Raw genomic sequence first — 27,345 nt, forward strand, 5'->3', positions numbered from 1 at the left:
AGACCTTATGGCCTAAGGTCACATCTGCCCGTTTGATAACTGATACATCCAAGAAGTTAAGTTGTCCATTCTTCTCCTTCTCCATAGTAAATTTAATCTTTGGGTTGATGCTATTTAAGTGTACCAGAAAATCATTCAAGTCTTCTTCCTCATGATTCCATATTACAAAGGTATCATCCACATACCGATACCACTTCGAGGGGCTTTTTTTGGCCGACTGCAATGCTTGATGTTCAAAATATTCCATGAATAAATTCGCAATTGCGGGACTTAGGGGGCTTCCCATGGCTACCCCATCGATCTGTTCATAAAATTCACCATTATACTGAAAATAGGTTGAGGATAGACAGTGTTGGAACAAGGCTACTATATCAGTAGGGAACATATTGGCTATATGGGAGAGAGCTTCATCAACTGGAACCATCGTGAACAAAGACACTATATCAAAACTGACAAGTATGTCATTAGGACCGACAGTAATTTCCCTCAATTTCTCAATGAAGTGTAGAGAGTTTTTAATATGACTCTCAGTTTTGCCTATGTGAGGTTGTAACAAAGAGGCAAGGTGTCTGGCTAGTTCTTGGGTAGGAGCTCCAATTGCGCTGACTATTGGTCTCAAAGGAACATCAGGTTTATGTATCTTTGGTAATCCATATAATCTCGGAGGATAAGCCTCCGTTTCACAAAGATACTTTTTAACTTCTGTAGGAATTGAAGACTGTTTTATCAGACGCTTGGTGGCATTCAGCACATTCGTTGTGGGATCCTTTTTCAACTTCTTGTATGTGCTGGGTTCCAGGAGATCACTGATCTTCTTGTGATAATCCTCAGTATTCATTAAAACAGTAACATTTCCCTTGTCAGCGGCAACTATAATAACATTCTTGTCTGCATTGATCTCCCGCAATGCCTTCCTTTCCCCTTGAGACAGATTGCTGCTGGGTGGCTTAGCTTTGCGTAATATCCTGGAGGTTTCCATTCTAATTTCATCAGCAGAATATGATGGTAACTGACGAATTCCTGCCTCTATATTAGCAATAATGTCCTCCACAGGAATCTTGGATGGAGTTATTGCAAAATTCCCTCCTTTAGACAGAACAGAAAGTTATCGGAAAAAGAATTGTCTAAGGAAGAACTTTCTGTTCTGTCTAAAGGAGGGAATTTTGCAATAACTCCATCCAAGATTCCTGTGGAGGACATTATTGCTAATATAGAGGCAGGAATTCGTCAGTTACCATCATATTCTGCTGATGAAATTAGAATGGAAACCTCCAGGATATTACGCAAAGCTAAGCCACCCAGCAGCAATCTGTCTCAAGGGGAAAGGAAGGCATTGCGGGAGATCAATGCAGACAAGAATGTTATTATAGTTGCCGCTGACAAGGGAAATGTTACTGTTTTAATGAATACTGAGGATTATCACAAGAAGATCAGTGATCTCCTGGAACCCAGCACATACAAGAAGTTGAAAAAGGATCCCACAACGAATGTGCTGAATGCCACCAAGCGTCTGATAAAACAGTCTTCAATTCCTACAGAAGTTAAAAAGTATCTTTGTGAAACGGAGGCTTATCCTCCGAGATTATATGGATTACCAAAGATACATAAACCTGATGTTCCTTTGAGACCAATAGTCAGCGCAATTGGAGCTCCTACCCAAGAACTAGCCAGACACCTTGCCTCTTTGTTACAACCTCACATAGGCAAAACTGAGAGTCATATTAAAAACTCTCTACACTTCATTGAGAAATTGAGGGAAATTACTGTCGGTCCTAATGACATACTTGTCAGTTTTGATATAGTGTCTTTGTTCACGATGGTTCCAGTTGATGAAGCTCTCTCCCATATAGCCAATATGTTCCCTACTGATATAGTAGCCTTGTTCCAACACTGTCTATCCTCAACCTATTTTCAGTATAATGGTGAATTTTATGAACAGATCGATGGGGTAGCCATGGGAAGCCCCCTAAGTCCCGCAATTGCGAATTTATTCATGGAATATTTTGAACATCAAGCATTGCAGTCGGCCAAAAAAAGCCCCTCGAAGTGGTATCGGTATGTGGATGATACCTTTGTAATATGGAATCATGAGGAAGAAGACTTGAATGATTTTCTGGTACACTTAAATAGCATCAACCCAAAGATTAAATTTACTATGGAGAAGGAGAAGAATGGACAACTTAACTTCTTGGATGTATCAGTTATCAAACGGGCAGATGGGACCTTAGGCCATAAGGTCTACAGGAAAGGTACACATACCGATCGCTACCTCCATAAGAACTCAAACCACCACCCTAGGCAAAAGAGGGGGGTCATAAAAACACTAGTGGATAGGGCCAATAATATTTGTGAACCAGGCTACTTACAAGAAGAACTAAATCATTTACGAATGGCCTTTGCGAAAAATGGTTATACAAAAAACGAGATTAATCGAGCACTTCACCCAAATAGAAAAATGCCTAAAAATGGGAGACAGCAACAACCATCAGCTGGAAAAGTATTTCTTCCGTTCATCCATAATATCACGGATCGCATTGGAAAAGTACTAGCCAAGTTTCAGGTAGAGACCATTTTTAGGCCTACTAAGAAAATTAGTGAATGCCTAAGATCAACAAAAGATGCTCGTCACCCCCTAGCCACCCCAGGGGTATATAAAATTCCGTGTAGTTGCGGCAGGGTTTACATAGGAACTACCAAAAGAAGCATCAATACACGGTTGACGGAGCACAAAAGAAACTGTCGCTTGGGACATATCGACAAATCGGCAGTAGCGGAACATGTTTTTAAGGATGGAGATCACGACATAAAATTTGGTGAAACAAGCGTGCTAGCGAGGACGTCGCACTATTATACACGTATGTATAGAGAGGCAATTGAAATCCACAAACATCAATACAATTTTAATCGTAAAGAAGAAGGATTAAAATTGGATAAGATATGGCGGTCGACGTTGCATCAATCACGTGACAATCGATTGCCTGCAATCGAGAGAACAGACGATAGCCAGAGATAGCTGCACATCGACGCCATGTGACGTGTGGTGGCGCCCCCTACGATCTCTATATAAGCGGCGGCCCCAGCTCCTAGCAGCCAGTCGTCGACTCACCTCGGAAGATGTTCTCCGCAGTTGAGAACGAAACGTCAGGGAGAAGAAGTTCTACAGATCGACCACGGCAACTTAGCCCGGAAGAGTTTACTGATAAAGACGCCGGCCGTGAAAGCCTACATGGAATGAGCAAGTAGCTTTGTTTGAGAGATTAAACAAATTGAAACAGTTACCCATTAATGTCATCACTATCATCATTTCAGAAAATGCAACAACTTGCAGAATCATCATGAACTTTTTAAGAGACTGTAATGTGCTTATACAATTGAGTATCTGTTCCCACAGAGATTTTCTGTGCCATAACATATAGTGCCTGTCATGCAATATTGGCATATTTATACCCTGTCAGTCCAAAAAGGCTTAAATATCAATTGGCAAAGGTAAATCTTGGAATCATTTGTGTCACACAATAAACACTACCAAGAGTAGTTAGTGAAAAGACTGAGGTTACAACAGTTCTTGAATTGAAATAATCACTCCAGATCAACTATCACAGCATGTAAGTACGTCTGCCAGTGGCATATCAATGCCAGTTCTTGCTCTGTTGAATGCAGGAGCTCTACTGACATCCCCTGTGGATGTAGCATGGGAAATGTTGATTTACTTTCATGAAATAGCATCTGAAGATGTACAGGAGCCCATATTTCAGAGTGATAATGAGAGTAAGGAAGGGAGATGTTGGATTTTAGTTACAACAATCAAGAACCATACAATTACGCCTTCCGCATTCAGGAGTTACAATTTAGCTTGCCAGTGGCTTACAACGCAGCTCCAGTGCCAGATAACTTTCAGTACAGTGTTGTTTTCAACATTTACATGTAATTTCTGAATAGTTTCTTCTGTAGCTTTTTAAGAAAATTTGTTCTAAGGAGGATAATAAATACTTTAGGTGTACACACACATACACACACACACACACACACGGCTATGCCTCTATATGGCACCGGGTGGGCACACAATGCCAATGCTGCAGTTTGGCATGTGGACTAGGTTGAGGTGAGGGTTGCTTCAGATAGTGTTGGAGGAGGAAGGGGGCGGGGGGAGGCATTAGGGAGGAAGAGGGATTGTGGAGGCTTGCAGCTCAGAGAGCTAGGCATGAGTGGTGAGTGGTCTCCTTTACTTGTAAAGTATTTACATTCTACCAGAACTTTCCTACTTATGCAAGTAGACTATACTCATTCCTGTCCTAAAACTAGTACAGATCTCTCCAGCTAAGAGTAGGTCCTAGTGTGTTGCATTGATGAGCTTGTGGAGTAAACATTTAACTGAATGTTGAGCAGCCATCTGATATAAGTCCTTGAAACCAGGCGAGCTAGGTGAGGTTCTCCTCTACTCTCAGCCATCTTATCCAGTTGGACATAATCATACTCTAAGCTTTCTGCATGAACAGCACCTCATATTAATTTTTTCCAACATGGAGGGAACTTGTGCCACTGCCTTGAAGCATAAAATTCTGAGGCAGCTTCACAGCTACAGTTAGCATTGGAAACTGCCAGTATTTCTACCTTTCCTGCTTGAATGTTTCTCCTGATACATTGTAAGTTATCTCTCAGACGTTATGTTCAGAAAAATTACATTTCACAGGGAATTATATTGAGTGAACTCTTTCACTATTGCAGTAAATATTATAACATGCACCATAAAGAGCACTGTCAGTTGCACAGCATTTGGGGATGCCTTTCAGTCTGCAGTATTCCCTCCAGCTTGGCTATGATGTGATGCCAGTTTCAATTAACTTATTATTGCAAAAAATGTTTGCTTTAAGTACATTTCTCCTCATTAACAATTTATCTGACTGTAGTTCTCTTCAGGCACTGCTCTTCAAGTTCACACAGTTGCCGCACTTAACCACACTTGAAAAACCTTATATCAAAGACTTTCACTGCATTAAAGCTTTTTAAATGCCTAAATAATATGACAGGGGAGAAAAGTCCTGCAGGCAACAGTTTTGCGAAGTTAGTGGTTGGTAACACACAGAGTATGGTTGTAAAAAGTGTAGTTGCTACTCACCACATAGCAGAGATACTGAGTGACAGGTAGGCACAAGAAACAGACTATCACAAAATAAGCTTTCGGCCAACAAGGCCTCTGTCAAAAACAGATGGCAGACAGACAAAAAACACACACACACACAATTCCCTTCTCCCCAACCCTCCATCTAATCTCCCAGCTGCACCAGGTAGCTCTGCTTCTGATGTGATAGATGATGCTTGTGACTGGACTGGAGTAGATGGTGGTGGGAGGATGTATTGGACAGCTCTTGCACTGGGTCTATTACAGGAATGTGAGCCATGAGGTAAGGGGTCGGGAGCACGGGTTGTGTAGGGGTGGACGATCATATTGTGTAAGTTCAGTGGACAGCAGGATGAGAGGTAGTCGAATCTCTGGAGGAGAATGTAATTCAGTTGCTCCAGTCCTGGGCGGTACTGAGTTACTAGGGAAATGCTCCTTTGTGATCAGATTGTGAGGCTTTGGGAAGTGGTGGCTGACTGGAATGATACAGCATGGGAGATTCGTTTTTGTACAAGGTTGGGAGAATAATTATGGGCTGTAAAGGCCTCAGTGAGACATTCGGTATATTTCGAGAGGGACTGCTCGTTACTGCAGATGCGAGGGCCATGGGTGGCGAGGTTGTATAGAAGGGACTTCTGGGTGTGGAACGGGTGGCAGGTTTGATATGGACAGAGGTACTCATGTAGCCATCTTTGAGGTGGGGGTCAATATCTAGGATGGTGGCTTGTTGGGTTGAGTTGGGTCAGGTGAAGCAAATGGGAGAGAAGGTGTTGAGATTCCGGAGGAATGTGGATAGGGTATCCTCACCATCGATACAGATCGCAATGATGTCATCAGTGACTCTGAACCAGGTGGGTGGTTTAGGATTCTGGCTGTTTAGGAAGGATCCCTCTAGATGGCCCATGAATACATTGGCATAGGATGGTGCCATGCAGGTGCCCATAGTCATACCCCTTATTGTTTTATTGTTTGTAGGTAATGCCTTCAAAAGAGAAGTAATTGTGGGAGAGGATCTAGTTGGCCGTGGTGAGTAGGAAGGTGGTTGTTGGTTTGAAATCTATCGGGCATTGGTAAAGGTAGCGTTCAACTGTGGTAAGGCCATAGGCATTATGCATATGGGAGGGTAGGTTCCACGTAATAGGATGAAAGCTGAAGGTATCAGTCTACAAGAACAACGACTACCACGGAAATGAGAAATGTCCTGCCCGCTATCCTTCCCACCCATCACACCATTGTATTCTGTTGTCCAGCAAACTTACACAATATGCTTGTCCATCTCCACACAACCACTGCTCCCAGCCCTTATCTCATGGCTCATATCCCTGTAATAGACATAGATGCAAGATCTGTCCCATACATCCTCCCACCACCACCGACTCCGGTCTGGTCACAAGCATCATCTGTCGCATGAGACACAGGGCTACCTGTGAAACCAGTCATGTGTTTTACAAGCTAAGCAGCAACCATTTTGCTGCTTTCTATGTGGGCATGACAAGTAACAAGCTGTCAGTAACCGGCCAGAATGGGACTTCCTGGATGGTCGGGTTTATGGAGTTCAGGAAGCTTGTAGAAGGCAGGAAAGCAGGGATTGGTAAGAGTGACTAGAGATTTGGATTGCAGCCAGGGGTTCCGGGATGGGCCTAAGGATTTGAGAAGAGACTAGAGATCCTGCTGGATTTCTGGAATGGGGTCATTGTGGCAAGGTTTGTAGGTGAATGTATCTGACAGCTGGTGAGGTCCTTCTGGCAGGTAATTCTTGCGGTTCAAAACAACAGTAGTAGATCCTTTGTCCGCAGGTAGGATTATAAGGTCAGGATCAGTGTTTAGGCAGTGGACTGCTGTTCTTTCTGTGGATATAAGATTAGCTTGCATGTTGATGGATTTGAAGAATGATGGTAAGGCAAGGTTTGAGGTTAAGAAATCCTGGAAAATTAACAGGGGGTGATTTGGGGGCATTGGGGGTGGATTATGGCTGGATGGAGGAGTGAACTGAGTCAGGCAGGGTTCAACATTGGTCTTTGGTTGAGTCTGATTGCTACGGTTCGTGGCAAAAAAAGTTTTTCCACTGTAGGGATCGGGAGAAGGAGAGCAGGTCTTTAACAGGTCCTCATCATCATCATCATCATCTTCTTCTTCTTCTTGAACAGTTTCCAGCCTCTGGCCAGGTCTGTATGGAACATAGGCCTCTCCATCGTCGTCTGGCGTGCTACCGTCTCTCCATCTTCGCCTTGGTCCAGTCTTCTCCTTTCTTCTGGACACATTCCTCTACTCCTTTCGGCCATCTGTCTCTCAGGCTTCCTCTTGGTCTCTTTCCTTTCAGTTTCATCTCATGTATACTCCAGGGTATCCTTTTCTCCTCCATTCTCTTAATGTGTCCATACCATTGCAGCCTTTGGTTTCTCTATCTCCTCCTGTAATGGTTCCACCTTCATTAACTCTTTGATCCTCTCATTTCTTAACCTGTCTGTCTTTGTCAATCCAATACTGTTTCTCAAGAATTTCATTTTACTAGATAGTACTTTGCTTTTCTCTCTTCCTTTCATAACCCTGGTTTCTGATACATATGTTATTATTGGGACATAGTATGACCTGTATATAACCTTTTTACTGATTTGGGGTACATCCTTGCTCCATATCAGGCTTCTGACACACTTCCAAAATGCTTTTGATTTTCTCCCCCACTCATTTATTTCTGTCGTCTTTTCCATCTTCCTGTATCAGGCTTCCTAGGTACCTGAAACTCTCCACTCTCCTCAATCGTTCCGCACCAATTGTTATTCCAGTTGCTCCTCTCTCCTTCTTTCTTGTTGTGATAATCATCTCACTCTTACTTATACTAAATTTCATCTCATATTCTTGTACTGTTCATTCCCGTACATCCAACTGCTCTTGTATTTCCTCCTCCTTATTCCTCCAAATCATTAGATCACCTGCAAACCCCATAGCTTTCATCTTCCTTTCACGTTACTTGTGCTACTGTACTCATTATAGGATCCATCACTACATCACTATTCCTGCAGTTGTTGTACACCAAAAATTAGATCCACCGTGGATCTTCCTGTTCTGAAGTCATGTTGCTCTTCTCACATTCTTCCTTCTAATTTTGCCCGAATTCGTGCTTCCAAAATTTTCTCAAAAATCTTTGCACACTGACTCATCTGTGTTATCCCCCAATAGTTCTTGCACTCTTTTCTATTTCCCTTCATAAAGATCGGGACAATTATTCCCTTCTTCCAGTCTTCTGGGATCATCTTCTGTCTTCACACAATTTTCATTACTCGATATAACCATTGTGTTCCCACCTCTCCTGCTGCTCTCACCATCACTACATCCAGAACTGGTGATTTCCCTCCCTTCATCTTGCCCAATGCCTCTTCCACTTCCCCCCATGTAAGGTCTTTTTCTATTTGCTGTTCCTCTTCTTTTTTCTCCTCAGCTTGTTCCTCCTCATTCGCATATCCATTCGGGCTCAGGACTTCTTCAAAATACTCCTTCCACATTTTCTTGAGTTCCTCCTTATTCTCTACATCTTGTCCACTTTTGTTCACCATTCGCCGGCCAGTGTGGCTGAGCGGTTCTAGGCGCTATAGTCTGGAACCACGCGACCGCTACGGTCACAGGTTCGAATCCTGCCTCGGGCATGGATGTGTGTGATGTCCTTAGGTTAGTTAGGTTTAAGTAGTTCTAAGTTCTAGGGGACTGATGACCTCAGCAGTTAAGTCCCATAGTTCTCAGAGCCATTTGAACCATTTTTTGTTCACCATTCAAGCATAATCTTTAAGAAGTCCTGCATGACTCAATTTGGAAGTGGAGCAAAGGGTGAGGCCTGTAAGCAAAAGCCGAAGGGCAGAGGGGGGGGGTTATAGTACAGTCTTACAGTCTGTGTTGGCTTATTCCTACCCACTCACCTTGTAAATCCAATTGTCATTTGTTCTTCCCTTGCAGTCTAGGAGCAGCAGCCTGAGTATTGCTGTAATAAATGATAACCAACAAGAGGAATAAAGGAGTGCCAATTACCAAAATTTAAGTTTCAGCCTAGTATAATCCGTTGATGTATTTTTTTTAACGCTTGCACTACACAGTGCTGCACTGTTACATGCTTCACAAAGTAACAAATATGTTGATACACTGATACATACACGAACACTACACCACAATACATCACCCCACACTGCAATCCAGATGCGACATTCGTAGCAGTATAGGTAATCCAAGTTTCATTTACCAGCGCGGATGAAATGCTTGCATGCACCTAATCATGTTCTCGCAATTGCTCTTGTGGTTTTTGACTTGGCGAACTGTGGATTACATGTAATGAGGTACACAAATGATTGCACAGCATCAAACACCGTTATGGTTACAAAATTTACTTGTCCTCTTAGCTTGATTCCTTAACTTCTTCACACCAAGCACACAGTTAAACACCTCCATGTGACTCCCTTGCTCATTATGGCGGGAAAAAAAAAGAAGTGACCATAGTGCTGTCATCATAATCGATATCATCACTGCTCGATAATTGCTTAAATTTCGGCACGAAAATTGTTTCTAAATTCTAATGGAATTTACAAAAATAAGCACTAATGGGGGGGGGGGCGGGGGGGTGGTCCATCAGAAGAAAGATAAAGGGAAGAAATATACATTGTTATACCTTAACCTACCTCAAAGAACCTGAGAGTAAGTTCGACTTACTTTGAACACAAGAGAATACATAGGGGAACATGATGTTCACCGGATGGAAGAGCCACCAACCAGAATACATCACATCTTGGTGGACCAGTGCTATAGCCAGAGAGTCGTGGCCGTGAGGTCATATAGAGGAGCCGACTGTGCATCAGACCACTGCCTCATTGTGTGCAGGCTTAAACTCATGTTCACCTACATGCATAAGAAGAAGGGGACACTAAAACCTGGTTTGAATGTTGAGAAACTACGAGAAAGTGCTGTTAAAGAACAATATTCTATAGAAATCAAAAACCATATTGAGGTCCTAGAGACCCTGGAACCAAGAGAGAACATGGAGGAAAGGTGGAAAGAAATAAATTCCACGGTACTAAGTGTAGCGGAGGATATATTGGGAAGAAAGAACACAATGAAGAAGGCTACAGAAAAGATAAGGAAGATGAGGGAGAAGTGGCTAGCTGACAGGGATAATGCGCAGAAAAGGGAACATTTTGTCAACATCAGAAGGGAGACAAAGCGAATCCTAAGAGCAGAGAAGGGAATAGGTGTAACCATTTTGCTAGAACAAGTTGAGGCAGAGAGCCGAAACAAGAACTCAAGGCAGTTCTTCCAATACATAAAAAATTGGAAACATGGATTTCAGAGCCCCACTTTTTTCATTAGAGATAAGAACGGCAACTTGATAAATGACAAGGAAAGAATTGTACAAATATGGAAAGAATACTTCTCAGAACTGTTGAATTGCCCAGACCAAGATGAGATATTACCTGCAAACACTACGGAGGAAAGGAAAGATGGAGAACAATGGGAAGTTAGTGAAGAAGAAATGAAGATTGCAGTGGAAGGACTCAGAAATAACAAAGCCCCAGGAGAGGGCAGAATAACATCAGAATTAATCAAGGAGGGAGGTGAGAGCTTACACTTAGAGATATATAAATTGATCCATTTGATATGGGAGAAGGAGACACTGCCAGAAGAATGAAAATTGGCTATAATATGCCCAATATACAATGTTGTTGTTGTTGTGGTCTTCAGTCCTGAGACTGGTTTGATGCAGCTCTCCATGCTACTCTATCCTGTGCAAGCTTTTTCATCTCCCAGTACCTACTGCAACCTACATCCTTCTGAGTCTGCTTAGTGTATTCATCTCTTGGTCTCCCTCTACGATTTTTACCCTCCACGCTGCACTCCAATACTAAATTGGTGATCCCTTGATGCCTCAGAACATGTCCTACCAACCGATCCCTTCTTCTGGTCAAATTGTGCCACAAACTTCTCTTCTCCCCAATCCTATTCAATACTTCCTCATTAGTTATGTGATCTACCCATCTAATCTTCAGCATTCTTCTGTAGCACCACATTTCGAAAGCTTCTATTCTCTTCTTGTCCAAACTATTTATCGTCCATGTTTCACTTCCATACATGGCTACACTCCATACAAATACTTTCAGAAAGGACTTCCTGACACTTAAATCTGTACTCGATGTTAACAAATTTCTCTTCTTCAGAAACGCTTTCCTTGCCATTGCCAGTCTACATTTTATATCCTCTCTACTTCGACCATCATCAGTTATTTTGCTCCCCAAATAGCAAAACTCCTTTACTACTTTAAGTGTCTCATTTCCTAATCTAATTCCCTCAGCATCACCCGACTTAATTAGACTACATTCCATTATCCTTGTTTTGCTTTTGTTGATGTTCATCTTATATCCTCCTTTCAAGACACTGTCCATTCCATTCAACTGCTCTTCCAAGTCCTTTGCTGTCTCTGACAGAATTACAATGTCATCGGCGAACCTCAAAGTTTTTATTTCTTCTCCATGAATTTTAATACCTACTCCGAATTTCTCTTTTGTTTCCTTTACCTCTTGCTCAATATACAGATTGAACAACATCGGGGAGAGGCTACAACCCTGTCTTACTCCCTTCCCAACCACTGCTTCCCTTTCATGTCCCTCGACTCTTATAACTGCCATCTGGTTTCTGTACAAATTGTAAATAGCCTTTCGCTCCCTGTATTTTACCCCTGCCACCTTTAGAGTTTGAAAGAGAGTATTCCAGTCAACATTGTCAAAAGCTTTCTCTAAGTCTACAAATGCTAGAAACGTAGGTTTGCCTTTTCTTAATCTTTCTTCTAAGATAAGTCGTAAGGTCAGTATTGCCTCACGTGTTCCAGTGTTTCTACGGAATCCAAACTGATCTTCCCCGAGGTTGGCTTCTACTAGTTTTTCCATTCGTCTGTAAAGAATTCGTGTTAGTATTTTGCAGCTGTGACTTATTAAACTGATAGTTCGGTAATTTTCACATCTGTCAACACCTGCTTTCTTTGGGATTGGAATTATTATATTCTTCTTTAAGTCTGAGGGTATTTCGCCTGTTTCATACATCTTGCTCACCAGATGGTAGAGTTTTGTCAGGACTGGCTCTCCCACGGCCGTCAGTAGTTCCAATGGAATATTGTCTACTCCGGGGGCCTTGTTTCGACTCAGGTCTTTCAGTGCTCTGTCAAACTCTTCACGCAGTATCATATCTCCCATTTCATCTTCATCTACATCCTCTTCCATTTCCATAATATTGTCCTCAAGTACATCGCCCTTGTATAGACCCTCTATATACTCCTTCCACCTTTCTGCTTTCCCTTCTTTGCTTAGAACCGGGTTTCCATCTGAGCTCTTGATATTCATACAAGTTGTTCTCTTATCTCCAAAAGTCTCTTTAATTTTCCTGTTGGCGGTATCTATCTTACCTCTAGTGAGATAGGCCTCTACATCCTTACAGTTGTCCTCTAGCCATCCCTGCTTAGCCATTTTGCACTTCCTGTCGATCTCATTTTTGAGACGTTTGTATTCCTTTTTGCCTGTTTCACTTACTGCATTTTTATATTTTCTCCTTTCATCAATTAAATTCAATATTTCTTCTGTTACCCAAGGATTTCTACTAGCCCTCGTCTTTTTACCTACTTGATCCTCTGCTGCCTTCACTACTTCATCCCTCAAAGCTACCCATTCTTCATCTACTGTATTTATTTCCCCCATTCCTGTCAATTGCTCCCTTATGCTCTCCCTGAATCTCTGTACAACCTCTGGTTCTTTTAGTTTGTCCAGGTCCCAGTTCCTTAAATTCCCACCTTTTTGCAGTTTCTTCAGTTTTAATCTACAGGTCATAACCAATAGATTGTGGTCAGAGTCCACATCTGCCCCTGGAAATGTCTTACAATTTAAAACCTGGTTCCTAAATCTCTGTCTTACCATTATATAATCTATCTGATACCTTTTAGTATCTCCAGGGTTCTTCCATGTATACAACCTTCTTTCATGATTCTTAAACCAAGTGTTAGTTATGATTATGTTGTGCTCTGTGCAAAATTCTACCAGGTGGCTTCCTCTTTCATTTCTGTCCCCCAATCCATATTCACCTACTATGTTTCCTTCTCTCCCTTTTCCTACACTCGAATTCCAGTCACCCATGACTATTTAATTTTCGTCTCCCTTCACAATCTGAATAATTTCTTTTATTTCATCATACATTTCTTCAATTTCTTCGTCATCTACAGAGCTAGTTGGCACATAAACTTGTACTACTGTAGTAGGTGTGGGCTTCGTATCCATCTTGGCCACAATAATGCGTTCACTATGCTGTTTGTAGTAGCTTACCCGCATTCCTATTTTCCTGTTCATTATTAAACCTACTTCTGCATTACCCCTATTTGATTTTGTGTTTATAACCCTGTATTCGCCTGACCAAAAGTCTTGTTCCTCCTGCCACCGAACTTCACTAATTCCCACTATATCTAACTTCAACCTATCCATTTCTCTTTTTAAATTTTCTAACCTACCTGCCCGATTAAGGGATCTGACATTCCACGCTCCGATCCGTAGAACGCCAGTTTTCTTTCTCCTGATAACGACATCCTCTTGAATAGTCCCCGCCCGGAGATCCGAATGGGGGACTATTTTACCTCCGGAATATTTTACCCAAGAGGACGCCATCATCATGTAATCATACAGTTAAGCTGCATGCCCTCGGGAAAAATTACGGCTGTAGTTTCCCCTTGCTTTCAGCCGTTCGCAGTACCAGCACAGCAAGGCCGTTTTGGTTATTGTTACAAGGCCAGATCAGTCAATCATCCAGACTGTTGCCCTTGCAACTACTGAAAAGGCTGCTGCCCCTCTTCAGGAACCACACGTTTGTCTGGCCTCTAAACAGATACCCCTCCGTTGTGGTTGCACCTACGGTACGGCTATCTGTATCGCTGAGGCACGCAAGCCTCCCCACCAACGGCAAGGTCCATGGTTCATGGGGGGGGGCAATATACAATAAGGGAAGCAAAATGGAATGCGGTAACTACAGAGGAATCAGCTTGTTGAGTGTAACGTATAAGGTGCTGTCCATCATTATCCTCAGAAAATTGCAACCATTCATAGAGAACAACATACAGGGGTACCAAGTTGGCTTTCGACCAGACCAGTTGACAGTAGATAACATTTTCACACTAAGACAATTGCTTGAAAAACACTGGGAATATGATAAAGATATCTACAGCCTGTTCGTCGATTTTCAACTTGCATATGACAGCAACCGCAGGAATAGCTTATACAATGCAATGCGTGACTTCAGAATCCCTGAGAAGCTAGTGAGAATGGTGCAAGCTTGCATGGAAGGGTCGAAGGCAGCAGTACGTTTCCGAGGAGCCACATCAGAAACATTCGACATTGAGACTGGCCTCAGACAATGGGATGCTCTCTCATGTGTTCCGTTCAATGTCATCTTAGAGAAAGTAATAAAAGAGTGTAGGCACAGGAGTGTGCTGGAGTAGAGATGAACAGTAAATTCAATTGTCTCGCATATGCAGATGACATAGTACTACTAAATGAATCAAAGCACGAGTTGAAAGAAATGTACCAGAAAATGGACAATTATGCACAGAAGGTAGGGCTAAAAGTGAATCGAGAGAAAACAGAGTTCATGCAATTAGGAAGAAGACAAGAGCAGGAAGAATTTCTTGAGACAGATGGCAAGAGGTTCAAGAGAGTACACCAGTTCAAATACTTGGGATCTCGGTTTACCACGGACGACATAAAAATGGAAATCAAGGAAATAACAGCAGTGTGAAGGAAATGCATGCATTCTCTCAGAGAGACGCTCGGCTCTAAATCGATCTCAGTGAACATTAGGATGAAAATCTACAATGCAGTGATATGCCCAGCAGCAATGTACGGTTCAGAAACATGGAGCACGACTAAGCGAGAAAGGGAAAAGCTATTAATATTTGAAAGAAGAGTAATGAAGAAGATATGGGGACCAGTTTTAGATAACGGAGAATAGAGGAGGAGGCAAAACGAGTAAGTCTACCTTCTGATGCGACAACCAAATATCCTGCAGAAGATAAAGAGCAAAAGAATACAATGGGTGGACCATGTAGCCTGTATGCCAGATGGAAGGCAGGTGAAGATGGCACTAGTGGGGAAAACAAACACCAAACACCCCATTGGACGACCAAGTCAGCGCTGAATGGACGACCTGACGAAGGACCTAGCAGCCCTGGGAATTGAAGACACCTGGAGGAACCGGGCACAAAACAGGAAGGAATGGAGGCAGTTTGTGGAAGCAGCATGTGGTCTGCAGGGCATGTAATCACTGCATATAAATCTTATCTTTCTATCTATCTATACCTTAACCTACAGTGCAGCCAAAGTACAAACATGTAATCAAACAAGAGAACATAAGAAACATGTACAGAAAAATAATTACAAATAGGAAGTAATATAGCTCATAAAAGCAAAATAACATAGACAAAATGAAATGCACTCAACGATAACACAACATTACCAAATGTAGTCAGAACACAGATAAAAGAAAATGATGAGAGAAAAAAAATATCTACCTAACTGCCCAAAGCAGTATAAACATACCAGAAACACAGAATATTGAACTCACTACACTACACAGTTTAAATACCAATGTGGGTAGAACTAACACATCACAATGCTATCATACACAGTTTATATTATTACAAATTTAGAGAAAGGGAAAAAAGCAGCATATGGGCCTAACATTTATCAAGTATTGTCGCGCGCAGCACACTGTGCTCGTGAACGCACATTTAATGATGAACATTAACTGTAACTCACTTAACACTGCCTGGAAAGAGGGAGGTCACTGCTCCAGGATGGCATTTGTAAGGGAGGGGTTGGGCAGCTATTGGCAGCATCATGTGTGACGTCCATTGCTGTACAAATTATCTGCTAACCTCATATTGTACAGCAACATTAAGCTCCCTCAGGCTATGAAACAAACAGTGAGTGCCCCATGACAATTCAGCCTACTTATATCTTAAGGTAATGTTAAAAGGGAGATAGCTGTGGCCACCCTTACATGAATGTGACATACAAACTTTTGACATAATTTTATGAGACCCAATCAGCAAAAATTTATCCTTAAATCAATGTGGTGTGTCAATATGTGGTAAATAATGAGTAAGGGAACACAGAAAGGGCTGATATTTCTGTGGTGCTAAGGTGTTTGGAGGAAAGGTTCATGACTGGGTTTTAGGTCTGTTTGAGTTCTGGATTCAGTGTGGTGTTGGTGGTGGTGGTGGAAGTGAGTTATGGTAGGTTGGGTAAATGAAGTGGGTCTGTGAGAAAGGATTTGTCAGCTTTGAGGGGACGTGGAGGATGTCTGGAGGTTGTTGTAGAGGTGGTGAACAGTGCTGCCCCAAGGCAGGAGTAGGAAGTGAGCAGTGTATAGACCTTTTTTGAGGCAGCGTTGTGCATGTTGCTCTAGTTCCTGGAGGGCAAGAGTTTCAGTGTGTGTTGTAGGTTCCAGGAACTAGGGATTGCATAGCAGGAGAATATTACAAATATAGACAAGGTATAGCGAGGAGCTTTGGGCTTGATTGATATGGTTTTGCAGGACTAATTTGGTGAGGGATAAAGATTGGCAGAACCTGAACAGATGGAGGTCATTGTGGAGAAGTGTAGCAGCTGAAGATGGGTAATTTGATGGTAATGCCATTTGGGGGATACATCCTTCTGCAAGCCTTGCCACAGTGACCACATTCCGGAGATCCAGTAGGATCTCCAGTCTCCTCAAACCCTTAGGCCCATCCCAGAACCTCTCCCCAAAGTCCATATCTCTCCTCACCCCTACCAGTCCCTGCATTCCTACCTTCTACATGCTTCCTAAACTCAATAAACCCAACTACCAAGGACGCCCCATTGTGGCCAGTTACTGTGCTTCCACTAAGAGAATTTCTACTTTCGTAGATCAATGCCTTCAGCACATTACTCAACACCTACCCTCCTACATAAAACATACCAACCATTTCTTCCATCAACTCTCCACATTTCCTATTCCTTTACCACACGATGCCCTGCTCATCACTATTGATGCCCCCTCTCTTTACAGCAACATCCCTAATGTCCATGGGCTTACTGCTATTGAATGTTACCTTTCTCAATGCCCAACGCATTCCAAACCAACAACCTCCATCCTAGTCACCACGATCAAGTGTATCCTCACCCGCAATTACTTTTCCTTTGAAGACATTACCTACAAACAAATCCAGGGTACGGCTATGGGTACCCGCATGGCACCATCCTATTCCAATGTATTCATGTAGCATCTAGAGGAATCCTTCCTTAACAACCAGAATCCTAAACCCCTCACCTGGTTCAGATTCATTGATGACATCTTTGTGATATGGATCGAGGGTGGGGACATCCTAACACTCTATCCACATTCCTCCAGAAGCTCAACACCTTCTTCCCCATTCGCTTCACCTGGTCCTCCTCAAACCAAGCCAACTTCCTAGGTGTTGACCTCCACCTTAAAGATACTGAGGCCTTTGCAGACTGTAATTATCCTCCCAACCTTGTACAAAAATAATCTCCCTTGCCTTCTCTTTCCAGTCACCCACCACTACCCAAAGTCTCACTGTCCAGCCACAGAGGAGCATTTCCCTAGTAACTCAGGGCCACGAAACAATTGGACCACCCTGTTGCTCAGCATGCCACCCAACAAAACATTCTTCATTTCAGTGACTGCTTCACAGCCTGTGCCATATGCCTCCTTCCCACCAACACCAGCTTTCCTGAATTGCGCAGGTGGGAACTCCCATTGTCCCAGTATTGCAGCTCGACTGGAGTTAGCGATTCTGTGAAGGAGGTTGGATGAGAGGAGCAAGGAGAAGGAGAGGCGGAGGTGGGGATGAAGAAAAGGAAGGAAGACATCTGGGAAGGAGAGGCAGTGAAGCAGCAGGATAGAAATGTGCGACTGGTGAGCTCATCCTGCCACAGGCAAGGGAAGTAGCGTATGGCACATGATGAACTGGAGATGTGGATTTGGAGGGAAGAGGGACTATGAATAGATCATATGGAGGGGAGCAGTTAGGATCAAACTGGCACAGATTGTGAAATAGGCATTGAAGTAGAGCATGTTGTGCCAGCAGAGTGTTGTTCCACTGGATGACCAAAGTCCATATGAAGGACATTGTCCAAAAGCCTAGCATTGGTATTTGGCTTATTTGTATGCCTGTTGGCTGATCAGTACCTCAACTGTACAGTGAGTGATTATGTTTACGCCTTTCGTTATTTAAGTACTCCTGTCTCAGAACACCCTACTCCATTAAAAAAGTTACAGAAGAAGTCAAGCAAAGCAATGGAAAAATCTGGGATGGAATAATGACAGTGTTATGAAAAGGATAGATCGCTACTCACCATATAGCGAAGATGTTGAGTCTCAGATAGGTGTAACAAAAATACTGCGAAACAAGTAAGCTTTCAACCAAAAAGGACTTCAGTGGTATTCTTCTGCCCACCGAACATATACAATATCCTCATCTATCCCTACAGAGCCCCTGCTCCCAACACCTTGCCTCATGGCTCTTATTCCTATAACAGACCTAGCTGCAAGACCTGTCTCAGACATCCTTCCACTGCCGCCTACTTGAGTCTGGTCAAGCATCATCTGTCCCATCAGAAGCAGGGCTACCTGTGAAACCAGCCATGTGATCTACAAGCTAAGCTGCAACTACTGTGTTGCATTGTACGTGGGCATGACAATCATCAAGCTGTCTGTCCACATGAATGGTCACCAAGAAACTGTGGAAAAGATTCACCTGGACCACCCGGTTGCTGAGCACACTGACCAACACAATGTTCGTCATTTTAATGACTGCTTCACAGCCTATGTTATCTGGATCCTTCCTACCAAGACCAACTTTTCTGAATTGCGCAGTGGGAACTTCCCCTACAATATACACTATGTTCCTGTAAGCCTTCTGGCCTCAACCTTTGTTAGTCATTGTCCAGCACACACCTTTTTCCCTTACTTGTTCCCACTCCAGCACTACACAGCTCTCTGTTCCACCAACACACCCACAGTCTTTGTACTTCTCACCTTTCCCGATACGTCGTCTAGCCCCCTCCCCATCTAACCTCCTGACTGTATCTAGCTGCTCTACTGTCTTTCCATTTCATCCCTATATGCTCCCACAACCAGCATTGTGCTGTCCCCTACTCCTATTCTGCGTGTGTGTAATTTCAATGAAGGCCTTTTTGGCCAAAAGCGTACTTGTTTGACAGTCTTCTGTCTGCGACTCAATGACTCCACTAAATGGTGAGTATCAGTCTATCCTTTTCATAATATTGTCATTAGAGAAACCAGTGTCATTCTGATGGGCACTTAGGTACGTAGGAATGCATGGGGATGAGGAAGCTGATATAGTAACCAGAAAAGCATTTACATGGCTAACTGATTTAAAATGAGTTATACCAATGGATGCAATGGAGTGGCTATCAGGGTCAAAGCTTCCATATGTGTGGCAAGTGTAGTTGCTTGAGGTGCAGTATGACAACTTGAGACTTCTTAAATCAGTTATTTGGCAATGATGAACAATCTTACACCCAGTCCCAGAGATGGAAAGAAATGATTTCCATTATTTTGCTAAACTGAGAAGCTTACATAACAGCATTTTATTAAAGCATACTGACTTCTTGTTATGTATCACACTAATTATTTTGTTGTTATTTATAATATGATTTTGTATGTTTTCAGTGCAGTCTTTACCATCTCAATTCTACGTTTACTGCTGCTTACCACAAATTCTTTGGTGGGATGTCTTTCAAGACATTGATATTCTGGTTAATGTACTTAACCATGCCAAGCAGTACTGTGATGCAAAATATGGAATACTTCTCGTTTTTGCATACATAATTGGCATTGAAATCCTTGTAAGTATCTGTCTCGAATATAGTTCAAGTATGGATACATACGAACTTGTTGAACATCAACTCATTTTAATATTAATTGTCAGGTACTCTCATTTTTTCATAGATTTGTACTAAGTTTTGGAATGTTGGGCATATTGTGCTGGCCCCTTTACATAAAAGGACAAAACAATGGTAATCGAGGACTAATAATGGTCTGGTGTGTGTCGAGTATATTTCTTGCTGTGTTTCCTATGCTCCCTGTCATAGGAAGTCAGCCACAGAATGAGATACTGTAAGTTTTACTTTACAATTACTTACTAGATAATGTATTACAATAATTATTTGTTACATGTCTGACCCATTTCTAACAAATTTCCTTTCCTTATAATGAGTCCCGTATATGTACACAGGTTTTCTCTCCTGGCATTGCATTCCTCTGTCTTAGTAACTTGCTTAATCCAAGCACAGATATAACAAAATGCTGAATAAATCTTTCATTCTACAACAGTGTGTACTCTCATTTGACACCTCCTGACAGAATAAAATTTCATGCCAGACTGGAACTCGAATTCTGGATCTTACTTTTGTGTGCAGTTTTCTTACCAACTGAGCTATCAGCACACAACAAATGATCTACCATCAAAGCTACTCTGAAGAGCCAAATAAACAGGTACACCTGCCTAATATGTAGGCCCCCCGCGAGCACACAGAACTGCCGCAACATGATGTGGCATGGACTCGTCTGAAGTAGTGCTGGAGAGAGCTGACACCATGATTCCTGTCCATAAATCCATAAGAGTATGAGGGTGTAGAGATCTCTTCTGAAAAGCACATTATAAAGCATCCCAGATAAGCTCAATAATGTTCATGTCTGAGGACTCTGATGTCCAGCGGAAGTGTTTAAACTGAGAATAGTGTTCCTGTAGCCACTCTGTAGCAATTCTGGATGTATGGGGTGTCGCATTGTCCTGCTGTAATTGCCCAAGTACGTCGGAATGCACAGTGGGCATGAATGGATGCAGGTGATCAGAGGGTACCCTTACTTACATGTCACCTGTCAGGGTTGTACCTAGGCATATCAGTGATCCCATACCACTCCAACTGCACACACCCCACACCATTACAGAACCTCCAACAGCTCAAACAGTTCCCTGCTGACGTGAAGGGTCCATGGTCTCATGAGGTTGTTTCCATACCTGTACACATCAATCTGCTCGATTCAATTTGAAATGAGACTCATCCGCCCAGGCAACATGTTTCCAGTCATCAACAGTCCAATGTCAATGTTGACAGGCTCAGGCGAGGTGTAAAGCTTTGTGTTGTGCAGATATTGATGGTGTTTGTTGAATGGTTCGCACACTGACACTTGTTGATAGCCCAGCATTGAAATCTGCGGCAATTTGCAGGAGGGTTGCTCTTCTGCCACATTAAATGATTCTCTTCAGTCATCATTGGCCCGTTCTTGCAGAATCCTTTTCCGGCTGCAGCAATATTGGAGATTTGATGTTTCACTGGATTCCTGATATTCATGGTACACTTGTGAAATGGTCGTACGGGAAAATCCCCACTTCATCGCTACTTCAGAGATGCTGTGTCCCATTGCTCATGCGCTGACTGTAACACCATGTTCAAACTCACTTAAATCTTGATAACCTGCCATTGTAGCAGCAGTAATCGATCTAACAACTGTGTCTGACACTTATTGTCTTATGTAGATGTTGCTAACAGCAGCGCCACATTCTGCCTGTTTGCCTAGGCATGCCTATACCAGTTTCTTTGGCACTTCAGTGTAGTATGAGAGAGGTGCTGGGAGAATTGAAGCTATGAGGGCAGGATGTCAGGTGTGCCTGCATAGCTCACTCTTTTATACCATTACCTGTGCAGTGCTAAAATAATATTTGCTTTGATCAGTTTTATTTCTACATTCCTACTGAAGTGTCATAATGATTAACACACTGGACTCTAATCAGTATAATAAAAGTAAGTGTACAATGTGCACACCGTTAACAATCAGAAACGAGACCCAGTACAATCAAGGGAGTTATATGGTGTAGTACCTTCTCTCCTCCATCCACGAAGAAGATTCCCATTTTTATCTGAAGGGTGTGCTTTTGAAGATATAAGGGCTGGGAAGTTTCGTCCTCTAGAAATTTCTAGAACATTTGAGAGCATTCCACAACTTTCCAGAATGTTCCACCATGACCTGATATGTTCTGGAAGATCCAGGAATAGTTGGCAACTTTGAGGAAGATTCCAGAATGCTCGGGAGCATTGCAGAACATCTCAAAACAGTCTTGAATTTTGTGGAATGTGTTGGAACATTGTGGACCATTCAAAGCATTTTTGGTACATTCTGGAATTCACCACTGGTGGGGCTATCGATTGGTATGGGTATATGAAGCAAGACCTATCGTGGACTTGAACATCAGTTTCTTATCAGTGACGAAGGGAGGAACTGGAAAAGTAGTGCAGTGAATGAATAAAAACAAACAGTGAGTGTGAGTAGTCAAAGTTATACATTGATTGAATATTAATTGACAATAAAGTGTGTAAAGTGTCTTAGTGCATTTGTTAATAATAGGTTGATATGGTTAATTTTTTAGACACTGCCCAAATGTAAAAGAGGAGCAGATCTTGCCAGTTCTAAAGCAAAATGACAAAAACAAAAAAGAACAGCGAAAAAGTGAAAGAGATGAAGAGATCGAAGCACGTCTAAGCTTCCAACGATCAACAGTGAGCACTGTGAGAAGTGGAGAAACCGAAGAACAACAAAATGAATGAATTGAAGAATCAGAAATTGCGACCCAGTCTTACAATAAAAGATAGCTAACTCAAGCCAGCCATGAAGATTATCCTACAAGAAGCGCAGATGAGGAAAAGTAAACAGTACAATCTAACAAATGAAGCATTCCACTACAGGCTGACAAAAGAATACAACAAACAGAAACTTAATGTAGTAAGAAATAATGGATAACATCTGCCAATTTTGCAATGCAAAAAAATTCAGTAGAGCATGAATGGAAAAATTGGATTAGTACCACTGGAAGCACCTCCGCAGGAATTTTTACACTACATGACCGAGGAAACTCCAGAGTCAAAACACTTTCTTCAAAAAATAAAAGCATACAGTGCCTGCTTCCAAATGACTTCTTTTGGTGTCACTTCAGTCAACACTAACAGAGATGATATTGATTATGTTTTTTCAATCCAAGGACTTATCTGTCACAACATGGGCTCATTACTACAACTGCCCAATGAAGACGATAAATTTCTGCAATTATATTTCATTGGGAATGAAGAAACAGAAATTCATCAACAAAGCACAAATATCAGTGGATTGAGATGAGTAGTCCAAGATGTACAGAGGATCTTACATAGGTACATTCAACTGATTCATATATTCAAAACAGCACTAGAATGAATGATTTCTGATGATTGTAAAGTTATAGTTCGAGCCAACAAAAGACCACCTGGAGAACACGAACATTGATTTTATGCACCTCAGATAGATGAAGTTGCCATCATAATTTTGTGTGTGTGTGTGTGGGGGGGGGGGGGGGGGGGGTGACACAGTTTTACAATGAAGAGAAGAACTGAAATGCATTGCAGAGACACACTGCTCATATGATAACCTCCAATATCCATTAATAGTTCTGCATGGAGAGGATGACTATCATTTTAATATCAAACAAATCCAACCTGAAACAGCCATAGAAGCAAATAAAAAAAAGTCACTTCCAATGAGTTCTACGCTTACTGCTTAATGATCAAAGACAATAAAACATACAATCATATTCTCAATACTCGCCGTTTATTCCAACAATTCCTGGTAGATACGTATGCAAAAATAGAAGCAGAATGGGTGCTTTAGATAAGACAATCAGGAGAAAGTAGTCACTGTAGAATACATTCACTTTTGAGATGCAGAAGATGACTGAAGAATACATTCACTTTTGAGATGCAATCATAGATGACTGAAGAATACATTGAATTTTGAGACGCAGTCATAGATGACAGAACGGTTGACGACATTGGAATGATGGTGATCTTACCCTCATCATACATAGGAAGTTCAAGACACAGGCACAGGTACATTCAAGATGCTTTGACATACGGATGATCTGACCTCTTCTTAACATTCACATGCAACTCATGGCTAGAAATCAAAGAACAACTGAGGTACGGACAAGCTCCATACATCGACACGACATAATAGCCCGAGTTTTCTGACAAAAACAAATGAGATTTATTGAAGTCATCACAAAATACCACACCTTTGGAACTGTTAGATGCTGGGTGTACACAATCGAGTGGCAAAAATGATCTCATATGGCTACACAACGGACTTCATCCCATGGATATTGATAAAATCATCCAAGCTGAATTTCCCAATGCACAAGAAGATCCAGAATAGTATGGCACAGCAGCAGAAAACATAATTCACAGACCATGCAGGCCATCAAACCCCAATGCGCCATGTATAATTTATGGAAAATACACACACACACACACACACACACACACACACACACACACACACGACACTGTACTTGGATGACGCGCAAACTTGAGTTGATGGCTATCCCGAATACAGATGATGATCACCCAAAAATGGTGGCTTCACAGCAAAAATACGAATATGAGACAGCGACAAACTGGAAATAAATATTCAGTGGGTAGTATTGTATAACACACTACTTTACAAAATGTTCCAAGTGCACAGAAACGTAGAATACTCCAATTCTGTGAAATTCATCAATATATCTGTAAGTATCTGAACAAAAGCAGTGATATGGCAGTATTTCAAATAGCCAAAGATAGCAAACAATAAAATGGAAACAACGAGACTCTCATGTATCAAATGGGAAGATAAAGTGACATTGTCATTTACCAAATGGGAAGACACATCAACATAATGAAGCAGCGTGTTTTTCCATGCACAAATGTCAGCCAACTGTGCAAATCTAGCAGTATGTTTGAAAAATGGATAGAGAGTTTACTTCACAAAAGACACTGCAGAAAAATTACAGCTCTTTACCAGCTGTGCCAAACAGATCCATTCACAAAATCATTACTGTGTGTTGACGTCTCTACCTGTTATATGCAGAGCAAAACAAGAAAAATCTTTCAATGATGAAAACAAGGAAATGCAGTAGAAGATCATTCAGGAATAATGAAAACTGGTGCACTAGGCTGAGTATATACCGTGCATCCAAACAATGCCGAATGTTTCTATCTCTGGATGTTGCTACACAAAATATGGGAACCAGAAAGTTTCACAGATCTCCAGACTGTTGACGGTTGGCTGTGCCAGACATACAGAGAAGCACGCCAACACTTAGGACTACTGGAAAACGACAACGAGTGAGAATTAACAGTACAAGAAGCCTCACTAACAGCCTCTGCTGAACAAATGAGAGATTTATTTGCCATAATTCTAACAACATGTAACCCATCAAATGCAAAACAGCTATTGGACTCCTTCAAAGAGAGGATGAGTGACGACCTACTATACCAAATCTGACAAGTTCATCCTGAATTCACTATCGAATTCAACGATGACATCTTCAATGAAAAACTCATTTGCCCAGAAGATAGATATTTAGTAATAAACAACCAGACGTTAGTACAACTTGGGATGCAAGCACCACGAAAAGATGCTATCAGTTCGCTTAACTTTGAAATTACAAAGGGAAAAAGCTACAATGTTGATGAACAATTTCAGTACATTGCTCACAACAAACCATCCTCAATAAAAATGAAAAGGAAATTTACAGCTTTATCATGGACCGGATCGACAACAACACTGGCAGAATTATTTAGCTGGATGTGCCAGGCGACATCGGGAAAACGTTTCTAATAAATCTATTGCTGGCAGAAATATGTGCTAAACAACACATCACACTTGCTCTGGCATCATCCGGCATTGCAGCCGCACTTACACAAGGAGGACAAACTCGTCATTCCACCCTACAACTTCCGTTGAATATAGCCGAAGAACAATTCTCGATATGTAAAATCTCAAGAGCATCTCGATGGGGTAAACATCTAAACCAAGCTAAAATTATCTTCTGGGATGAAAGCACAATGGCACACATGAAATCACTCAAAGTCAAAGACAGAACATTACAAGGCTTGTGAGGAAACTCTGAAGTAACGGGAGGAGCTCTACTCATATGCTCAGGAGATTTTTGACAAACACTTCCAGTTATCCCCAATTCAGCATCAGCAGATGAGATCATTGGGTGCTGAAAGAAATCACATCTCTGGCTACCCATACAAATACTGTGACTAACAATAAAATGTGAGAGTTGAACTATTGAAAGACGCAACAACAGCACATTTGGCTCAACAGCTTCTACAAATAGGTGAAGGCACATATCCTACTGACCAGATGACCGGCCTCACTAAACTCAAGTGATTTCTACAACATAGCCACTGCTGAAAATGAACTCCTCGACCAAATTTAACCAAACATTGTTCACTACTATACCAGTCTGGACTGCCTATTTGAAAGGGCAGTTTTGGCAACTAAAAGAATATTATCGGCGACATCAGCTTTAATATTCAAAAGAAAGTTTCTGGTGAAAAGAGAATATACAAACCGATTGACACAATGGTAAATGCTGAAAAAAGTGTGAACTTCCCTGCAGAATTTCTAAACTCTTTGCAAGTGCCATGAATACCATTACACTGTCTTCAACTTAAAATTGGCCTGCCCCCGGTATCTGAATGGTCAGCATGACGGATTGTCAATCCTCTGGGCCCGGGTTCGATTCCCAGCTGAGTCGGGGAATTTTCTCCGTCCAGGGATTAGGTGTTGTGCTGTCCTCATCATCATCCTATCATCCTCATGGAGTGCAGGTTGCCGAAGTGGCGTCGAATTGGAAGACCGGCACCCGGCGAACGACCTGCTCAACGGGGGGTCCTAGCCATACGATTAAATAAATAAACTTGAAATTGGATCTCCGATCATGCTACCCAGAAATCTCAACTCACCAACACTATGTAATGGAACAAGGATGATTGTCGAGCAGCTATCGAATAACATCATCAGAGCCAAACTTATGACTGGAAAATACTAAGAACACACGCAATTTATCCCCAGAATACCAATGGTTCCAATTTAAAAGACTACGGTTTCCGATCAAATTAGCCTACATTTTTACAATTAACAAACTGCAAGGACAAACTTCAAAATATCGCAGCATCAGCCTCAAAGATCTTGCTTCTCTAATGGTCAACTATATGTAGCTTGCTCTTGAGTAGGAAATTAGAAACATTTGTGCTTGTAAGATAACAAAATGAAAAATGTTGTTTATAATCAAATATTGT

General features: G+C 41.9%; 1 protein-coding gene across 2 annotated transcripts in view; it reads left to right on the forward strand.

The window, feature by feature from the left end:
- Positions 1 to 27,345, forward strand: part of LOC126483900 (GPI ethanolamine phosphate transferase 1) — a 272,222-nt gene that overhangs the window by 176,571 nt on the left and 68,306 nt on the right. For both annotated transcript variants that reach the window (XM_050107168.1, XM_050107169.1), the window contains exons 9-10: positions 19,856 to 20,031; positions 20,115 to 20,302. In XM_050107168.1, the coding sequence (XP_049963125.1) occupies positions 19,856 to 20,031; positions 20,115 to 20,302 (364 nt within the window). The remainder of the gene's footprint in view (positions 1 to 19,855; positions 20,032 to 20,114; positions 20,303 to 27,345) is intronic.

The sequence above is a fragment of the Schistocerca serialis genome, chromosome 6 (assembly GCF_023864345.2).
Source record: "Schistocerca serialis cubense isolate TAMUIC-IGC-003099 chromosome 6, iqSchSeri2.2, whole genome shotgun sequence".
In the NCBI taxonomy this organism is placed as follows: Eukaryota; Metazoa; Arthropoda; class Insecta; order Orthoptera; family Acrididae; genus Schistocerca; species Schistocerca serialis.